The sequence below is a fragment of the Bubalus kerabau genome, chromosome 3 (assembly GCF_029407905.1).
Source record: "Bubalus kerabau isolate K-KA32 ecotype Philippines breed swamp buffalo chromosome 3, PCC_UOA_SB_1v2, whole genome shotgun sequence".
Taxonomy (NCBI): domain Eukaryota; kingdom Metazoa; phylum Chordata; class Mammalia; order Artiodactyla; family Bovidae; genus Bubalus; species Bubalus kerabau.
This window is the reverse complement of record NC_073626.1, coordinates 47,496,648-47,515,503: the sequence shown is the minus strand read 5'-3', so window position 1 is coordinate 47,515,503 and position 18,856 is coordinate 47,496,648. Positions and strand designations below refer to the sequence as shown.

At 37.7% G+C, this 18,856-nt stretch overlaps 1 protein-coding gene across 1 annotated transcript in view; it reads left to right on the top strand.

Moving 5' to 3' along the window:
• The first annotated feature begins 2,780 nt into the window (after positions 1-2,780).
• BMP5 (bone morphogenetic protein 5) overlaps positions 2,781-18,856 on the top strand; it is a 152,226-nt gene continuing 136,150 nt past the window's right edge. The window contains exon 1 of the mRNA XM_055571780.1: positions 2,781-3,998. Within this exon, the coding sequence (XP_055427755.1) occupies positions 3,509-3,998 (490 nt within the window). The 5' untranslated portion in view covers positions 2,781-3,508. The remainder of the gene's footprint in view (positions 3,999-18,856) is intronic.

The following is an 18,856-nucleotide window of genomic DNA, read 5'->3' as shown; positions in this document are numbered from 1 at the left end:
AATACCAACCAAAAGTTTCAAATCTTTTGGGTCACTATCTTTCATTATTCACATTCAATATTTCTTTAACAACTATTAACCCAGCAGAAGGTGGAGGCTATATCCACAATTAACATCGCTTTTGGGTTATTGCAGACGTGTCCAAGTCAGATGGAATGAAACAGAAAGACCTTTCCAGAACCACACAGATTTATAGATTCTGCAACCTTCTTTTGAAAGGCTGGGGAAAATGGATCTGTCTACTGAATGTTGTCGGTTTGCATATCTGTGGACTAAATGTGTCCAATTTTTGTGAGGGATAGAGAAAAATAAACAGGAGGGACTGTTCCCTCCTGGGAAGGACTTCTTCCATGTATTCAGTCTTCTCTGTTTCCAACCAGAAGGCCACTTATATTAGCATATACCCCAGGCAAAGACTACTCTGTGAGAGGTGGGTTTTTACCAAGGCCCCTCTTCTTGGAATGTGCTTATCTTTAGGAACAATTCTTGTGATGCCATGGATTTTTCTCCTGTCCCAACTTCTTCCATACTGAATATATTTCTTCGGTCTGTTCAATAACTTATGCAGCTTTTAAATATATGCTCTGAAATTTGGAACATTGATATGTTGCCACTGCAAAATGCTTAATCTTCTAAATTGCCTTTACATACTTAAATACACACCCACCTGGAAATCCAATGATGTGGCATGACACCTTTACTTTTAAGTTGAAATAAATCTAGCTTTTCGCTTGGTGGTTAGCATTTCCCCTCTCTTTCTGGTAGGTTTTTTTTCTCTTCTTTATTTTCTTTCCCTCTTTACACATGTTGATCCTTTTGAAAATGAATGTTTGCCAAATCTAGTCTGAGTTGGAAGGGAGGTGGGGAAGAGTTGATGCGAAAAGTTCTGACTAAGAACGCTAGCAACTGATTTCTAGTCTAGAGGTGGGCTCTGTGCCTGGTGAAGCAATTAAATTACAATTACACTGATTGATATTATAAATCAGACTTTGGGAAAATGAGTTTGGGGACTGGTGACACCTCGACTCATTTTTATTTTTCACTTACATCTTAGGGAGAAAAATCAGCACTTGTGGAAGATAAGAGTTGTTTCTTCCTCTAGGGTAGCTAGTTTTCACTTGTAACTCTAAGCTGTGCTCTAGAGACAGGAAGCAAATTCATAACCTTGACCATCTCTTCTAAAATGTAAAGAGAAAAACTGCAGTATCTTTTATCTGGGGACATGTTAAATAAATTCAGGGGAGAAAGTTTTTATCTACAAGTAATTGATTTGAATCCTCACCATTGGCCAAAAAAATCTTAGTTTGTTTTGGATGTGAAATCAAGGAGTTTAGTGGTTTCAATCATTTCTTACTGAAATGGTATTCTTTAATTCACTTTCAAGCTGAACTACTGCTATTCATGGGATAGCTATGTTATAGAAGTGTGTCAGTATTTGGGTCTGCTCCTGTGGCATGCTACTTGGCTGTTAATAAAGTATTGTCAGTAGGGCAAATATTCAACAGCGTCATCAAGTTTGAATGCAATAAGTTTATATTAGAAAAATGATGCAGACAATAAGATTCCACAAGCCCTTTTGGTATCTTGCCTTCACCAATAAATTGTAGATTTATGAGAAATATGACTTTGCTTTAAACCCTCAGAGGAAATATTTAAAAAGAATTAAATAAGAAACCAGGCATCTCTAGGTAAAGGAAAAACATTAAAATTTCATAATAGTTTGAGAATTTGTTTGATAAATCTACACTGGTATCAGAATATTCTCCCAGACAATGAAAGCACTGTGAGCCCTAAGGTTAAGGGAGAGCTTCTAAGGAAAATTATAGCTGCACATAAACATTGTAGACTTCCAAATTTTAAAGGCATTAAACATTAAGGATAAACACGCACTTTGCTCATTTCCCTGGATTAAGTGTGATATGTTAGAAAGGTGTGCACTTACCCCATTATACCCATCAGATTTTGAAAATGCAAATCTGCATGTAGTCAGAAAGCATATTTGACTTCTGTTTATTTGTATGGGTTAAGGCAAATCAAAATACTGAGTACAACATATGGGAAATATCTAATTTGTAAATGTGCTTATATTTCAACTGAAATGACTTGAAAGTTAAGAATCATGACACCATATCTTAGGCTATTTGTATTTCAAATGCACTGCATTAACTAGAGAAGTATGAATATACTTTGCTGCTTAAAATCTTGATATTCAAAGATCACTAAAGCCGGGCTCTCTCATCACCATTATTGAATTATTATAACTACGGCTTTGGGAACTAGAATATATTTACTGATGATGAATTCTCTACTGTATTTTATTCTGAAAAGATCTGGTTGTCATTAACAAACAACAAATTAATCTTCATTTATGAAACTTCCTTTTCTTTTGTAAGAAGTAAACTTAAACAACTTGTAAAAACTAGAAACAACCTCAAATATAGGATAGAGACATCTCATGTTAATTCAGCCACGACCTGAGACTTAATATAGAAATGCACTAAATGTGTACTATTAGAAAAAAAGATCTGAAAGGGTCCTCTATAAAATTGGTGACCAAATTTTCAGTCTGCTGCTTGAAAACTGGCTTTCCCCCACTAGAACTTACATGCTCCATGCATCCCTGTGCTGTGTGAGATGCGTGTCTATGAAATTGTGAAAATGGAGGCTTTTCTGGTAGCAAAGGGGTTAAGTTCTTTTTGCTTTACCAGTTTCAAATTACAATGAGAAGCCTCTTCTTTCCCAGCAGGGTTGTGCTTACATTACTCTTTAGATCTCCCTTGAAGAGGGCTGGTATATTTGTGTCTGCTGGAGGTGGAATTAACACTAAGAAGGAAAAAGAGAGTGAAGGGACTTACAGGAAGGTTTGCAAGTAAATTCAGGAAAACACATTGACTTGAATAGTACAACCTTGAGTCTTGTTTTACACTAAGACGACACAAACGATGTTAAAGTTATCACCAAGCTGCCGGACAAATATATATTCCAACACCAAGGTGCAGATCAGCATAGATCTGTGATTCAGAAATCAGGATTTATCTTGGAAAGAGCTCAAGGGTTGAGAAGAACTCAAGAGCAAGTGAAGATCACTGTGGGAACTACAGTTTATTAGAAGATCAACTTTCGTTCATTCCAATACCAAAGGCCTGATTATCATATATTGATATAGGAATGCATAGGTCATCTGATCAAATAATATTAGCCGCCTTCTGCTCCATCCATGCAGCAAAAGCTCTTAACAACTGTGGATAATTGGAAATTCGAGTTTCAGCTTTCTTAGAAATAACTGCTCTTGACATATTTCAAAATACTGAAAATAGAGCAGGAAAATCAGTGAGGACGTGTGTTCAGAAATGTCACTCTCACTTCAGAAATGAAGAATAGGTAAATTTGTTTTTCAGCTACTGGGAAAATATACCTCCTAAGAACTTAGATTTTTTTTTTTTTTTTTTTCCTTTCTGGTAAGAGGACAAGAAGGACTAAAAATATCAACTTTTGCTTTTGGACAAAAATGCATCTGACTGTATTTTTACTTAGGGGTATTGTGGGTTTCCTCTGGAGCTGCTGGGTTCTAGTGGGTTCTGCAAAAGGAAGTTTGGGAGACAATCATGTCCACTCCAGTTTTATTTATAGAAGACTACGGAACCACGAAAGACGGGAAATACAGAGGGAAATTCTCTCTATCTTGGGTTTGCCTCACAGACCCAGACCATTTTCACCTGGAAAGCAAGCTTCCTCTGCACCTCTCTTTATGCTGGACCTGTACAACGCCATGGCCAGTGAGGAGAACCCCGAGGAGCTGGAGTACTCCGTGAGGGCGCCCCTGGCTGCAGACTCCCGGGGAGCCAGGAAGGGCTCCCCAGCCTCTCCCAATGGGTACCCTCGCCGCATCCAGTTGTCTCGAGCGTCTCCCCTGACCACCCAGAGTCCTCCGCTAGCCAGTCTACATGATGCCAACTTTCTGAATGATGCTGACATGGTCATGAGCTTTGTCAATTTAGGTATGTTGTTCATTTATTTGTTCATCTATGTTATCGCAAAGTGGAGGTTTTCCTAATGGCTAAGTAGCTGCTTGGTAGGTGGTCATGTTTATGTAAAGTCATTTTCTATAACTCTCCTCTCCAGCTTCTGTTTCCTTTTTTTCGTTGATGTAATATAAGATTTTTGCCTTAGGCAACAGAGTCATATGTACATATATATATTATTTTAATATAGTTAAAATTAAACATGTGGTTTGGGTAGATTTGGGTCTTTTCACATCTTGTTAAAATTTCAATTTTGTTTAAATGTATGAATAAACAGGCAATAGTCTGAAGAATTTATGAGGACAGCTAATCTATAGCTAATCTAATCAAATAATAATAATGCAGATATTTACAGATGGAAAGGTAAAAGTGACATTCTGAGCCTTTTTTTTGTTTGTTTAGTAATTTAAAAAGCATATAAATGTAACTTAAATGCCACTTAAGAACTCTAATTTCAGGGCAGAAACTACTGTGAAAATATTGATGTGAAACTAATTAAGATCAAATAATATTGTAAAAGATTACTATCAGAGACTTTCAAGGACAGATTCTGAAATTCTGTGAAAAATATTTTGGAAAAGAATTTTCAATCTAACATTTTTTTACTAGAATGATTAAAATACATCATACTTACTTGATTTTTTTCAGAGGCAAGAGAAATGCAAAACATGCTATGATGGTCTTTACCTATATAAAACTTTCCTTGTCATTTAAGATAAAAATATGTCAATCAAAAATTATTTAATTAACAGAATTCTTAGAGAATAATTTTTTAAATTATATTTTACTGAGTGCTGATACTGACAATACCAAAAAATTGATCTTGACAACATCAAATGGTAAATTAATGCCTTGTTTTCATCTTGCAATATTATTAAAGAGTCTTCACTTTAAAATGATTTTATAAGGGCTGTGATTTTCCTTAAATTTTTTGGTAGCCACTGAAGGTAAAAGTTTGCTGTCTTTAGACTCTAAAAAAGAAACTAAATAGAATCAACAAATGTAATCAATTCTTAATGTTAGAGTTTTTAAAACTTTGTTTTAAAGTGCAATCTGCTTGGAGTTAAAATTGACATGTTCTATTAGACACTTAATTAAAAACTTCCTCATATATCAAAAAAATATTCTTTGAAAAGTCAGATAGCAACAAATCTTAATGACACATGAAGCTTTTATAATATGTGTTGCCTAATATGCCCCGTTCATTTGCTCTGAGCAATCCTAGTAGGAAGGATAAGGTGCCTGATAAATCATATGTTTCACGTTATAAGAGACAAAGCTCTCATTATAAGCTGTAGTAAGTCATTGGTGGTTGCCTTAATCAAGTGTCCTGGGGGCCTTTTCTTCTCTATGTAATTAACAGGTTCCGTTTGGAACTTTCAAGCCATCAAAATATGTCTTAATTCTAAATTAGTTTGATTGCTTTTTCCTCATAGGAGTGACATGCAAATATGACTCATGGTATATTTGACTTTGTAGCAATTTCTCAAGATTATTCAATAACTTAACTTTCTTTTTAATATTTTTATAGAAAAAGTACAATCTAGCATGATTTACATATTCATAAATCACTGAAAAAGCAGTGATTGTTTTACTGATTTATAAAACAATAGCTAAGTCTTGAATCTGTCCTAGTAATATATTATATTACAATTGAATACTTTGATCATTCACAAGAGAAGTGTATTTGTTTTTTTAGAAAGGAATGAAATACTATTTTTGAACCCTTGCTCCATTGCTTTTTATAAATTTACATAGAATAAGAAAGCCAACAATAATAATAAACAGTTTTATTCAGGGACTTCTGGGACGATTTTTATCATTAAAGCATATTTATATTTTTAGATCAATAAAATTTTCATTACTTGGATTATAATTACAGAGCAGTAAATTAATTATATTATGAAATATAAGTATTAATTTTATACTAAAGAGACAATACTGGGTATGAGTTTCAGAAAATGTTTATTTATTTATTCATATCATGCTTAACTTGCTGAGTAATGATTTATCTTCAATAATAAACTGTGTTACTTTTTCTTTAAAAATTCCAAACTAAATGTCTCACATGAAATTATTGACTAATTAATTGTGATACTAAGTGAGTTTTTCCTAGGAGTCTCTGAGGAAAAATTAAACCACAATTTTATTTTATTCTCTTTAGACCATGCCTTCTAATACAGCCAAAGCTTGAACTCAATCACTACTTAGTAAAAAGCTTTGACTCCTGTATTTCTTCTGTAATAAAATAGGTCAAAGCATACTTATAAAAGGTAAAAGTGTAATATCATTATTAACTGTGCTAAGAATTTCAGTGTTTCTTATGGTAACATTAATTAACAAAGACTCAAGAGGATTTTATTTTATTTTTTTAGTGTCTTTAAAAATATGTATAGAGTGGTGACTGAGGGCAAATGATCACATTAGCAAGAGGCAAGGGATTTGTGTTGAGGAAGCCACCTGATATTTAAATATGTGAAAAGAATCTGTTGACATTTCTCATCATAAGTTGAATTATATAAAAAGGGTCTAGTAGCATCATTGTTATTCATGCCTGCCTGGGTCATTTTCAAGTTACATAATGGATTTTTTACAATTATCTTGTCATTTAGAAACACTTTTTTTTTTTTCCAACATAAGTTTTGCTCCCCAAGAACAATTAAATTTAATTCAAACTGTGATTAATTTTATGTTCATAAGCAGAAAACAGATTGGAAATTACTAGAAGGAAAAATAAAATGTGAATAAATTGCCTCAAAGGCAATGTAATAACTAAATATGAAATTAAACACATTATTCTATTCTGACCTTTAAGTTATTTTTTGTGATTTGTTCACTTTGAAGAAACAAATATTAATTATTAATTGTGTGAAGAGAAACTTTCTGCCTAATTTTATTCATTATTCTTAGGCCAACTTTTGTCAGTCTCCTAGTCAACAGCTTTTACAGACTGATTTCTCTGGTTAGTCCTTAAAACTGTTTAATATCAGTGGAATTTTGCTTATTCAATTCCACATTATTTTGTTAGTAACAAAAACATCATTCTGGTAATTTTTTTTTAGCTATCACTTTTTCAAAAATGTTAAGGGTTAGTTTATATATCAAATATCTTTGCAAATGAAAGGAATAATTAGGTAGCTTGTTTGCAATATTTGAGTACATCTCTAGTTCACATAAACAAGTAGTGTATTTCTAAGACCTTTTAGTTAGAAACTAACTTCACTTGATTACTTGGTTACTGTATAATTAAAATGATGTAACATTTGTAGACATTTCAGAGGAAAGTACAGAAAACAGCAAACACAGGAAATTCACTTCTGTATTACTCTTTGTCTACATGTAGTTCCCTGATAAAGAACTTTAGACTTATTAATGGGTTTTGATCAGTTGGCTTGGAGTCAAATACCTAGGTACAATTCAAGAATGTAAACTCATTCTCATGCATAAAAGTATGAAAATGTGGTGCTTACATTTGTTTTTTGTTTTTGTTTTTGTATTTTATAACAACATGTTTAGCATGTTAAGGTATGCAATAGAAAAATAGTTTCACAATTTTAAATGAAAGCCTTCTCCCTTACTCTCCCCAATCATTAAACTCTCCTGGTACTGGAAGAAAAAAATGTGCTTATACTCTCAGTTGACAGATTTGAAAGACATCATTGATATTTATTGTTGGTTTTGGCTGACTCAAGTGCCCAGTGGAGAGGAATTTATACACAGATCTACCTAAAGAAGCCTATCTATGTAGTCCCTCCAACAGGGTTATTAACACTTGTGTAACATAAACACACCTATAAACACACGCAAGTTTTTTTTTTTTTTTGAGGAAGGGGGGATGGGAGGAAAAAATATCTAAAACTATTATAGTACATATTCAAGGTTTATGCCTGGAATAACAAACACTAATATTGGGGGAAATAGTCATTTTTCCCACTCTTCACTTTTGAAAAGAAATTGCTGAGGGTGGAGACCTTTATCTTTTTTCTCCGTGAACTCTTGGCATTCTTGACCATGCCCCAGGGGGGAACCCTGTTCTTCTCAAGTGCTATGTCCTTGTTGATGGACGGCATGGCTGCAGAGATAATTATAACCATAGTTTAACTAGAAGTGTTTTGCAGGTTTGAATGGTCACTCACAAATTGCTAATTTTAGAAGTTCGATCGGGAGTCCTGGTTGGAGAGAAGGTATTGACATGACGACCCACTCTGCAAGGCTTGGGGCGGCTCACACGCCGCCTCCAGCTCCTTCCCTTGCATCCTTCCGTTTCTGCAGTACCACCGCCCTCTCTTCTTTGCCTCCCCCCTCCCCCACCCCTGTCTTTCGGCCTTTCCCCTGGAGTTCTAGGGCCTCTCCAGCTCCAGGCTGTCTTGGCATCCCTCTCCTCACTGCCCCACCTCTCCTGGGGTCTGCCTTTGGTCCTTCTTTCTTCATGGCTGGAGGCTTAGATGAGCTGAAAATCAATTTGTCACAGCTCCATAATTGAGGTACAGTCTCCTGTTTTCTCTCTCCTCGAGAAGGAAAAGGATACTAAGGGCCCATGGCAGCCTCCACGCATCAGGAGCAAAGCTCCCCAGGGCATCGGAACCTCTCCAGCAGGCTGTTGACTCCACTTGAATTGCTTCTCTACCATCCCCATTCTTCCTTGCCTCCTCACCTCTCCCTGAAGATCTCCTGGACTATATTTAATTGTTTGTGCCTCTCCTAATTTATAACACTATTAAAATTTAAAAGGGGGGAAATTCAAGGACAAGTGTTTCAAAAGGGAAAAACCGCATCACTGAACAAAAATCACACTCATCAAAAATGCAACTCCTTTTTGCGTTAGAAAACCCTTTGACTGATAGAATTTTTATGGAATACTCGTCTCATGTCTGAAGAGTGATGGTTTCCTTTTTTAAGTTGAGGAGAGATGTTGAGAAAATATAAAGAGATCAAGACTAAACTGGTGGAGGCAGGGAATAGGGAGGATGAGACGGAGACAGAAAAAGCATTTTTCTAAAGCCCTGGAAAGGAGGAAAATGAATGGAATGAGTGTGAGGGGTCGCCTCTGGGCCTCGCAGGTGGAGGCTGTGGGGAAACCCTCCGTCCACCTCATCCTGAGATGGCAGCTCACGCCACATCCCCAACCGCATCAGCTCCGGGGGAAGCCCTTTCATCCTTGCAGACTGAAATACCGAAGCGGGGCGGAGGGAGGGGGCACTGAGTGTGTGTGTACAAGAAGCACACAGACGGGCCACTCACATTTGCAGTCATAAATAATGTAGTAACTCAGCTTGAAAAAACCACAGGTTCAAGGAAGAGGCTTCCCTGACGCAGAAAGGGGCTGAGATCAGAGGAGCCACTGAAAGGGTGGGAGGGAAACAATGCGTCCCTTGTTCTAGGGAATATTTATGAGTGCTTCTTTGCACCTTCAGTTCATATTTTATTGGCCGGGCTGTGGGGTTTCCCCATTTGCTCATCCCTTAAAATAATACCCTTGGCTAAGATAGCCTTTAAAATACACCAGTTAGTCCTGACAACTGGCTCATTTATTCGGGGAGAGGGAAAGGGAGCTGCTGAGATGCCCATGTCTGATGGGGATGTTTAAGATCCAGTCCTGGGTCTTAAAATTACAACTCAGATAAAAATCGTAGTGGGAGTATTCACCTGCCATTTTCAGAGATGTTTACAAGAATCTATGGAACCAAATAGTAACCCAGGTTTGTGAGAGTCTTGTTTTAATGGTTGTGATAAAATTGATAATATAATAAGGTATTATAGAAACAAAATCTGTTGAAAAGTACAATGTTCAAAATGAAAAAAAAAAATCATTTGTAAGTTAGTAAAAAGTCTGCTTAGTGGTTTGAGGAGAAAAGGAAATAACAAACCTTCATAACCAAAGACAGCACACATATACTACACTTGGAAAGCAGTGAACTACGCATCTATTGCAGACAACGTAGAAACCCAGATCTTGTATAAAGTTGAATTGTTTGGTTGGTATAGAAATTAAACCAAGGTTTAATTATTTTATAATTTCTAAGATGATGAAGATCCTTGGCTTCACAATGATGTGTTCTTGCACTCTATTTTCCCTAAACAAGGCAGTCTTGGGAATTGCGTTACAAAAAGAATGCTGCGTTTTAGAAATAAATCCATCTAATTACATTATCTCTTACATATTGTGTTTATTTAATTTCTTTCTGGAAGTGAAGAACAACTTTTATTGTGCCTGTGGTTTAATCGCTTTCTTGAAGTTGTTTGCAATAAAGAAAATAGTTTAAAGAGGTCAGATGCAAATCTCATTTAGATTTTACGCAGGCCTAGAAGACATGTCAACATTAAAAGATTTATTAACATTTACAAACCCCTTCAGCTATGCTGTCTTGATATGAGAAATTCAATATTATTTGTTGTGCACAGATTTCCTGTCCTTAGTGTAACTTTGCAATTAGCCTTCCTATGCAGGGAGATGGAGTCTATTTGCAGAATCCTAAAGTCCATGGTATATTACTGCTCAAACAGCTATTAGGTTTAATTATAAATGGAATCTAATTGCAGAGTAGCAGAGAAGAAGCCAGAATGCCTGTATTAGAATCCCATAGGCTACACTTTCTTTCAGAGTGACCTCAGGCAAGTTATCAATGCTTACATTCTGGAGGTGCCTCTGGTTCTTTGACTAAAAAGTTCTGAAGATAATAATAACACCTTCCTTCTTGAGTGTTGAGAGAATTAAATGAGTTAATTACATACAATTTTAAGAAGAGTATTTGGAGCATGCTGCTGCTGCTGCTGCTGCTAAGTCGCTTCAGTCATGTCCGACTCTGTGCGACCCCATGGACGGCTGCCCACCAGGCTTCCCCGTCCCTGGGATTCTCCAGGCAAGAATACTGGAGTGGGTTGCCATTTCCATAGACCTCTTGAAATGGCAGCGATTGTTGGAATTGCATTTGTAACCAACATCTGTATTGCATTTCCAGGAGCAGCTAAGTAATTTGTGGAGCCCTATGTAAAATGAAAATGTGGGGCCACTTGTTTAAAAGTTATCAAGACTTCCAAGATGGTAGCTGCAGGGTATTAGACCCAGCATAGGGCCCTCCTAAGTGCATATTTGATGACATGTAACACTAGCAGGAATCAAGCCCTATTCATCTATTTTTATCCCCAGTGGAAAGAGACAACTTGCACAAACTGAGGCATTTGTGGGGAATTTAATTAAGGTTATAATGTTTCTAATGTAGTGGGTGGGGCTTTCTGGAAAAAAACGAGATAATGCAACACCTGGACTTTGCAGGGGAGCCTTCCTTCTCAACTGCTGGGATGGGATGGGAGCAGAAACAGCTACCAGCAGAAGAGCTGTAGGGGAAGGCACCCTAGTGGGACTGGTGGTCTTTGTGAGAGGGGTGCCAGGCAGCCAACCGTAGGTGCTCAGCAGGAGCAAGGCCTTGGAGTAAACAGCAGACTTCACTCCTCTGCTGTCTCTCCTGTTGGCTGATGGTCACTGAAAGCCCAGGGTCATGGGGCCCATTGGATTGGGTCCCGAAAAATCAGCCTCTTGGTGCAGACAGCTGAGCAGAGAAATGTGGAGAGTGGATCTTGAGGCATAAACTGAAGATCTCTGGGACAAATGGATAAATGCATATTGAGTGTTTAGTCAACAAGAGTCCTAGAATCACGCCAATTTCAGTGCAACTTACTGATATGTATGTTAATCCTTGTACAGGTTAATTGCAAAATTTAAGAGATAATGATTTACTGTGAGAGCTGATTACATCACAAGTTGGTTGAGTGGCAAAAACAGGCATGGGATGCTGAAAAAAGTTCTTAAATTGTATCTGGATCTGTAATTTTATATTATATATTAAAAGTATTGTATAGCAAACTAAAATTAAAATCAAAGACCCACAAGAACTTCCCTGGTAGTTGAGTGGTTAAGACTCCAAGTTTCTAGCGCTGGGGGTGTGGGCCCTATCCGTGCTGGGGAACTAAGATCCCACGTGACAGGTGACATGGCCAATTTTTTTTTTTTTTAATTAAAAAAAAACAAGTAGTTAAAAAAAAAAAAAAGGCAGAAAACAAACCCACAATATAAACAGTAGACTACCATTGCCAATCACAAAAACTCAGTATAGAAAATACTAGCATAAATGCAGGGAAAATATAAAGAGCAGTATATGTTTGCAATCTCAGGTCTGTTGATTCTCAATCCTATGTCATTCTTCCTCACGTAGCCCTTGAGTGTGTGACAGGTTTTTAAATTCTGAGTGGAATCACATGATACCATTAACAGTTCCTGTTGCAGGCAGAAATCATTTCAGGAGGAGGTAAATTGGAATAATTGTCTTTTTCTTTGCTACCTCTCTTCCCCCCTGGCAGAGTTCCTGTGACTCCCAGATGTGTAATTTCATGGGGGAACAGGTGTGTCTGCTATTTAGTTCTCATAAATAACCAACCTCTAAGCCTGGAGGCCAGAGCTTCCCCTATCCTTTAATCCCAGATGAGCATCGAGCAGAAGAGCTTCTTCCCAGTATAGACCCTGCTCCCCTTTAAATTGCCGAAGGATGGTTGATTTTAACCTGAGTTTATTTCTATAGTTATCAAAAGCAGAGGAAGAGAGAGTTTCGTTTGGAAATATTGTAGGCTTCTCAGCAGATAATCTTGATGTAGACATTGATGACTAATTTCATGAGGAAATAGTACAGGTCATCATTTATATGGGCCTTATGGTTAATATTTTGCAGATGTTTTCTTTGCTGAGAGTGAGGACAGGTTACTTAGTCTCCTAACCATCTCAGTAAAATGTTTGGAGTCGGAATGGCTTGAATACCAACTTTGCATTAATACCTGCGTATGTTGCTTCCCTGGTGGCTCAGATGCTAAAGAATCTGCAATGCAGGAGACCTGGGCTTGATTCCTGGTTAGGAAGATCCCCTGGAGAAGGGATTGGCAACCCATTCCAGTATTCTTGCCTAGAAAATCCCCCAGACAGAGGAGCCTGGTTGGCTACAGTCCACGGGGTCTCAAAGAGTCAGATACGACTGAACACTAACACACCCACATCTTTGAACAAATTATTTCGCGTCGTTGAGACTGTTGCCTTGTCTGTAAAATGGAGATCATAATACAGAATTGTATTAATAGTTAGAACTTAACAAGGTGGGGTTATAGCTCTTTGAGCCAACATGAGCTAAGGATAAAGTTAACAGCTACTGTAACAACTTCTGCTCGAGTAAGGTCCATGGGGTTCTAATGCTGGAGTTGGTGTTTTAAGCCCAGTCTACCAGATATCATCAGATCATTTTCTAACTGAAACTGTGGGACGTTATGCACATGAATTTTGCTTTATCCAAAAGAAAATGAATCAGGGACTCTGTCTTCAAGTTGGACAGTTGATGGACTCTGCTCAGTCCTTGGGGTGTCCAGGGAAATGTCAGTCCACAGCTGAACTTTTGGGTACCTGGGAAGTCTCCCTGTGATCATCTGAAGGCCATGCTTTCTGGGAGGGGCTACTGAAAGATGCTTTTTAATTACTTTTGGACCCATTCCTAGAAGGAACCTAACATTTTACTTTCATTCCAGATATTCCCTGTTCCATTTGCTTGCTTGTTATGGAGAAGGGGAAATTGCTGGTAGGCTAGTGTTGTGATGAAGACGTGGCTACTCTCTAAAAGACCCTTTGAAAGGATGGAAAAAAATCTTGAGTTTGAAAGTTTGTTTTCAGAAGCTAACATTTTTGTTGTTGTTGTTGTTGTTTTAATTTTGAAAAAAAGTTGACTCATGATGAAAATCTCAGTGAATAAACTTCTTAACTCTAAAAAGGAAAACCACTCTGTTCAAATAATCATGCAATCCTGGTGTTTTGAGTGTTATCTGTTTCTCAGATCATGTTTGAATTTATGATTTTCTAATTTCTAGTTGTTCTCATTACTGTTTGTATAATTGTTGAAATTTTGTTTCTATTTTTTTAATTTTATTTTATTATTTTTTTTAATTTTATTTTATTTTTAAACCTCAAACACTGTATTAGTTTTGCCAAACATCAAAACGAATTTTGTTTCTATTTCACACAATCCAGCCTGAAGCATTTTGACTTTTCTAGACTATGAGTTTGAATTTTGTTTTGTTTTTTTTTTTCCAGATGACAGTTGGATCTTTTTATTAATTTTTCTTGAATTGTTTCTTGTTTTAATATTTTAAAGCAAGATGGGAATGCATGGATTTTATCCAAAAAGTCACACAAAAGGCCTTGCATGAACTGTGGACCTCTTCTGTTTACACTATCCATATTGTAAAGTCATCACATGGACTTTTGTTATTTCCTGATATGTTGAGTGGAAAAATATGGATTTATTGTTTTTTCATTATTTGATAACATGCTGAAAGATAAGTCATCATGATGCTCTTTGCTAAAGTTTTCATTGTGATGAGTTAAGTTCTTATAATACGGATTCCGACATGTTCTGATGTGTTCAAATCAACAATTAAGATTTTTTTCTTCTACACTGTCATATCAAAAATGGTCAGCATTTTACAGTTGTTTACTTGGAGGAAGAATTTGTCAGAATTAAGCAAGCTGGTTATCATTGTTGGTTTTTTTGTGTATGTGATACATATAAAGTATACATTGTCACATAATTTTATTTTACTTAAAAAAAAATCATTTATGTATTTTGCTACACCAGATCTTAGTTGCCGCATGTGGGATCTTCAGTTAAAGTAGCATGTGAGCTCTTAGTTGTTGTAGCACTTGGGATCTGCTTCCCCAGCTACAGATCCGATCTGGGGCCCCTGCACTGGGAGCATGGAGTCTTAGCCACTGGACCAGCAGGGAAGTCCCTGTCACATAATTTTAAATGATAGTATAGTTGTAGCGGTAGTCATTAAATCAACAATAACAGCAATTAAATATAATTCCTCTGCCTCGACTGGACTAAATGATTCACATGCCTTTTTTCAGTTAATCTGTGTCTGAAACCCACTGTTATGGGTAAATATCTTTCTGTTCCCTTTTTTTTTTTTTTTTGGTGTGAAAATTGAGACTCGTTAGAAGTTAAATAACTTACAAAGTTCACTCAGCTGATAAAGGCAGAATCAGTACGGGGACCACAATCTGTCTGGCTATTCATTTTTTTGTTCTTTGCCACTACTCTTTAGGTAGGTAACCTACTTTTGAAATATATAGACAGCGGTGCAACTTCTAACAATAATAATCACGGTTTGCACTTTTGTACACCATCCCTGCATCCAGCACTCAGGGAAGCAGATAGGACCTCAGTACACATCTGTGGGCACTGGAGAGCTGGGACGTTGGTTACTCACTCAGTGACTGGGCCAATGCAGCTGACTACCTACTGTTGGGTCAGGCACTGTGGAGAGACTGCCTGTCCCACTGCCAAGATCACAGGGCAAGACACTCGAGGTCCAGGCTCTTGATTCTTATGCCAGGAATTTTTTTTTTTTTTCTTTTTTGCTTAATGTCACCTACTTTCAAAAAATCACAAAAATTCCAGCACCAAGTTAAAAGAAAAGCATTAACAAACATTCTCTAAAACAATGTGTTCCTTTGTTATTGAATTAACCAGGTAGAATTAACCTCTTGTGTACAGGAAAAAGTTTTCAAACCCCCATCCCTTTACAGAAAGTTTTTAAAAAGAAGAGAAAAAAAGCTTCTCATCAGCAAACAGAACCTAAGGAAGCCAGTTAGTCCAAAAAGCATAATGCAGAGGTAGCCTGAGGTTTCAGCACAGCTTAGAGGCTCTCTCTGAAATCTGCTCTGTATCACATAGGACCTTACTATGTGAAAGTCCAGTGATTTTAGGGGCAATATTTCAAAAGAAGATTCATATTTTGCACCACATGCTTACTGTATGTTCCAGAGAAGTGTGGCTTAAACATTTATTATTTATTGTGGTGTGTTTGGAGAAGGAATTGTGCTGTGCTTAGAAAACAGGGGTAAAGATCACACAATTTTTCAACATTAGATTATTGGATCTGTCTGAATTTTCACCCCGGACCCTACGTTACTTCTTCACATGTGTGCTAACAAGCTTGCATTTGCTATCTCCTCTGTTATTGTACACATTGCACATAGTATGGATTCAAGATATAATCAGTCAATGAAGACACACTTTGTCATGTGCAGAATAATGAAAATTCAAAAAACTGGTATACAGAACTTCTGGATATGAAGCTTTGAACCTTTTTAGGATCCTGGGCAGTAGACCATTATTATTTCAACTTGATTATTGAGAAGCATTGCTCAGTATTTTACCACTGCTTGACTCTTTACTAGCGATCTTCTGTGATCGTGAAAGGAACATATACTGCAAAAAGTAAATCTAAGTCCCCTGGGACGCCATCCCTGTGATTGGTGCTTACCCAAGAATTCATATCAACAAAACACCAGATTGTCAAAGTGAAATCATAGAGGAAGGACTTAAGACTCGCCCTGATTTCTGCTCTAGTGGAAGGCACTGTCTTCCTCGGCTAACACTTACTCGGTGCTTCTAAGGTGCCAGCCAGTGTGCCAATAATATTTCAAGTGCTAACATTTAATTCCCACAAAATGACCTTATTTTACAGATGAGGGAACTGAGATCCAAAGATGTTGTCCCTGGTCCAAAGTCCTACATCCTGTGAGAGGAGGAAGTGGATTCAGAGTGCAAGCTGCCCCCTGCTCTGCTGTCTCTCCTTTGTAAATGCTGTCAGGAAGGCTGTTGGTTGGGGCATGGTTTGAACTCTATCAAACTTCTGTATATTTTTCCAACATTTCCTTTATTGGACTTGGGATAGTTTCACTTCATTAGCAATGCTTTAGAATTTAGAGGGGAAAAATCCCTAGGAATGAGCTTACTAAAAGTCTTCTCCCTGGAGCTGGGCTCCTCTAAGCCTTCTTCTGAATGGGGATGCGTGGCCTTTTGAAGAAGGCAGATCCTCATGACACTCACAAGGCAGAGGGAAGCAAGCGGTCTGCAGACCCCAGGGATGCTGACCTTTGTGACATTTGACCAGTTGGCCGGTAATGAACGAGGGAAAGGGGATCTGTGTTGCGTCCTATCTTCAAAAGTCAGACTTGAGAGGAACGGGAGTAATGTTTGGCCAGAAAGAAAAGAGGTAGACTATCAAAGCTGTAAACACTAATAGGCCTCAAAAGCAGAGGTCGGAGGGTGGAATAAATAATAGTTCATTTGGATGCTGGAAAACTACCAGATTGCTGGCCAGTGTAGAAGGGCAGGTAACAGGTCTGCCCTGCAGCTAGGATGAAGGCCTTGTCACAGCTTTTGTGACCCAATCCTGGACTGGCTAGAAAATGTCATGAAAAACCTATTAAACTGGAAGTTTGGGCTGCAGGACCACGTGAACCTACAAGTTAGGAAATCCCTGCCATTGCAGATGGGAGCCCTGGCAGCTAGCCTCTGCTCCATCCTGCTGGTTATGGCGAGGTCTCCTCTGTGGTCTATATAGCACTGAACACTCCACATAGAAAGCACGTCTCCTGATTTGTAGCAGCTACAGCCCTAATCTCTTGCATGTGTAAAGTGAGTGCCTTTCACACAGCTCATTCATGGCCCCTACATCACACCAAAGCTATATCTATTGTTTCTGCTTTTCACATATCTTATGAATTTAAAGCTAAGGCCTTGGGATATTTAGGGCTTCCATCTGGAGGCTCAGATGGTAAAGAATCTGCCTACAGTATGGGAGACCTGGGTGAGATCCCTGGATTGGGAAGATCCCCTGGAAAAGGGAATGGCTACCCACTCCAGTATTCTTGCCTGGAGAATTCCATGGACAGAGAAGCCTGGTGGGCTACAGTCCATGTGGTCGCAATGGGATATTTAAATAAATAAATATTTATTTAAATACATAAATATTTAAATAATTATTAAATAAATATTTAAATAAATATTTATTTATTTTCTCTTGTTTTCCAAGAAAAAATATTTTTGGGACAAGGTGCTTGGGGACTCTCAGCTGCCCCCAGCCCTCAGTGGGCTTCCCTGGTGACTCAGATGTTAAAGAATCTGCTTGAAATGTAGGAGTCCTGGGTTCAATCCCTGGGTCTTAATACCAAGCCAAGAAATAAAAAAACGACTTGTAAAAAGCAAGGATGTTTATTTATGTATCAAATTTCAGCAATAAACCTGAGGACTAATCTCTGCTTTGAAAGGCAAATCAAGAAGTAGCTGCAGCATAAAGATGAACATTTAGGATGGAACCTGCTTGTTTTTAAAAATTCTATTTTCTTTCTCTCTCTCTTCCTCCCTTTACCTGACCACTCCCACCCAATCAATCCACAGTTGTAATGTAAGGGGAAGTATGAACAATCTCAGTATCTGATTTCTAATTATTTATACTGAGATATTCTTGAGTCGGATATGACTGAAGTGACATAGCAGCAGCAGAATACTTAGAAGGTCAGAAGATAAAATTATTGTTTATGACTGGGTCATAAATCATATTTAATTTTAATTCCACTAACTTCATTGATATACAATAACTCATTCAGTTCAGTTCAGTCGCTCAGTCGTGTCTGACTCTTTTCGACCCCATGAACCACAGCACGCCAGGCCTCCCTGTCCATCACCAACTCCCAGGGTTTACCCAAACTCATGTCCATTGAGTCAGTGATGCCATCTAACCATCTCATTCTCTGTCATCCCCTTCTCCTCCTGCCTTCAATCATTCCCAGCATCAGGGTCTTTTCAAATGAGTCAGCTCTTCGCATCAGGTGGCCAAAATATTGGAGTTTCAGCTTCAACATCAGTCCTTCCAATGAACACCCAGGACTGATCTCCTTTAGGATGGACTGGTTGGATCTCCTTGCAGTCCAAGGGACTCTCAAGAGTCTTCTC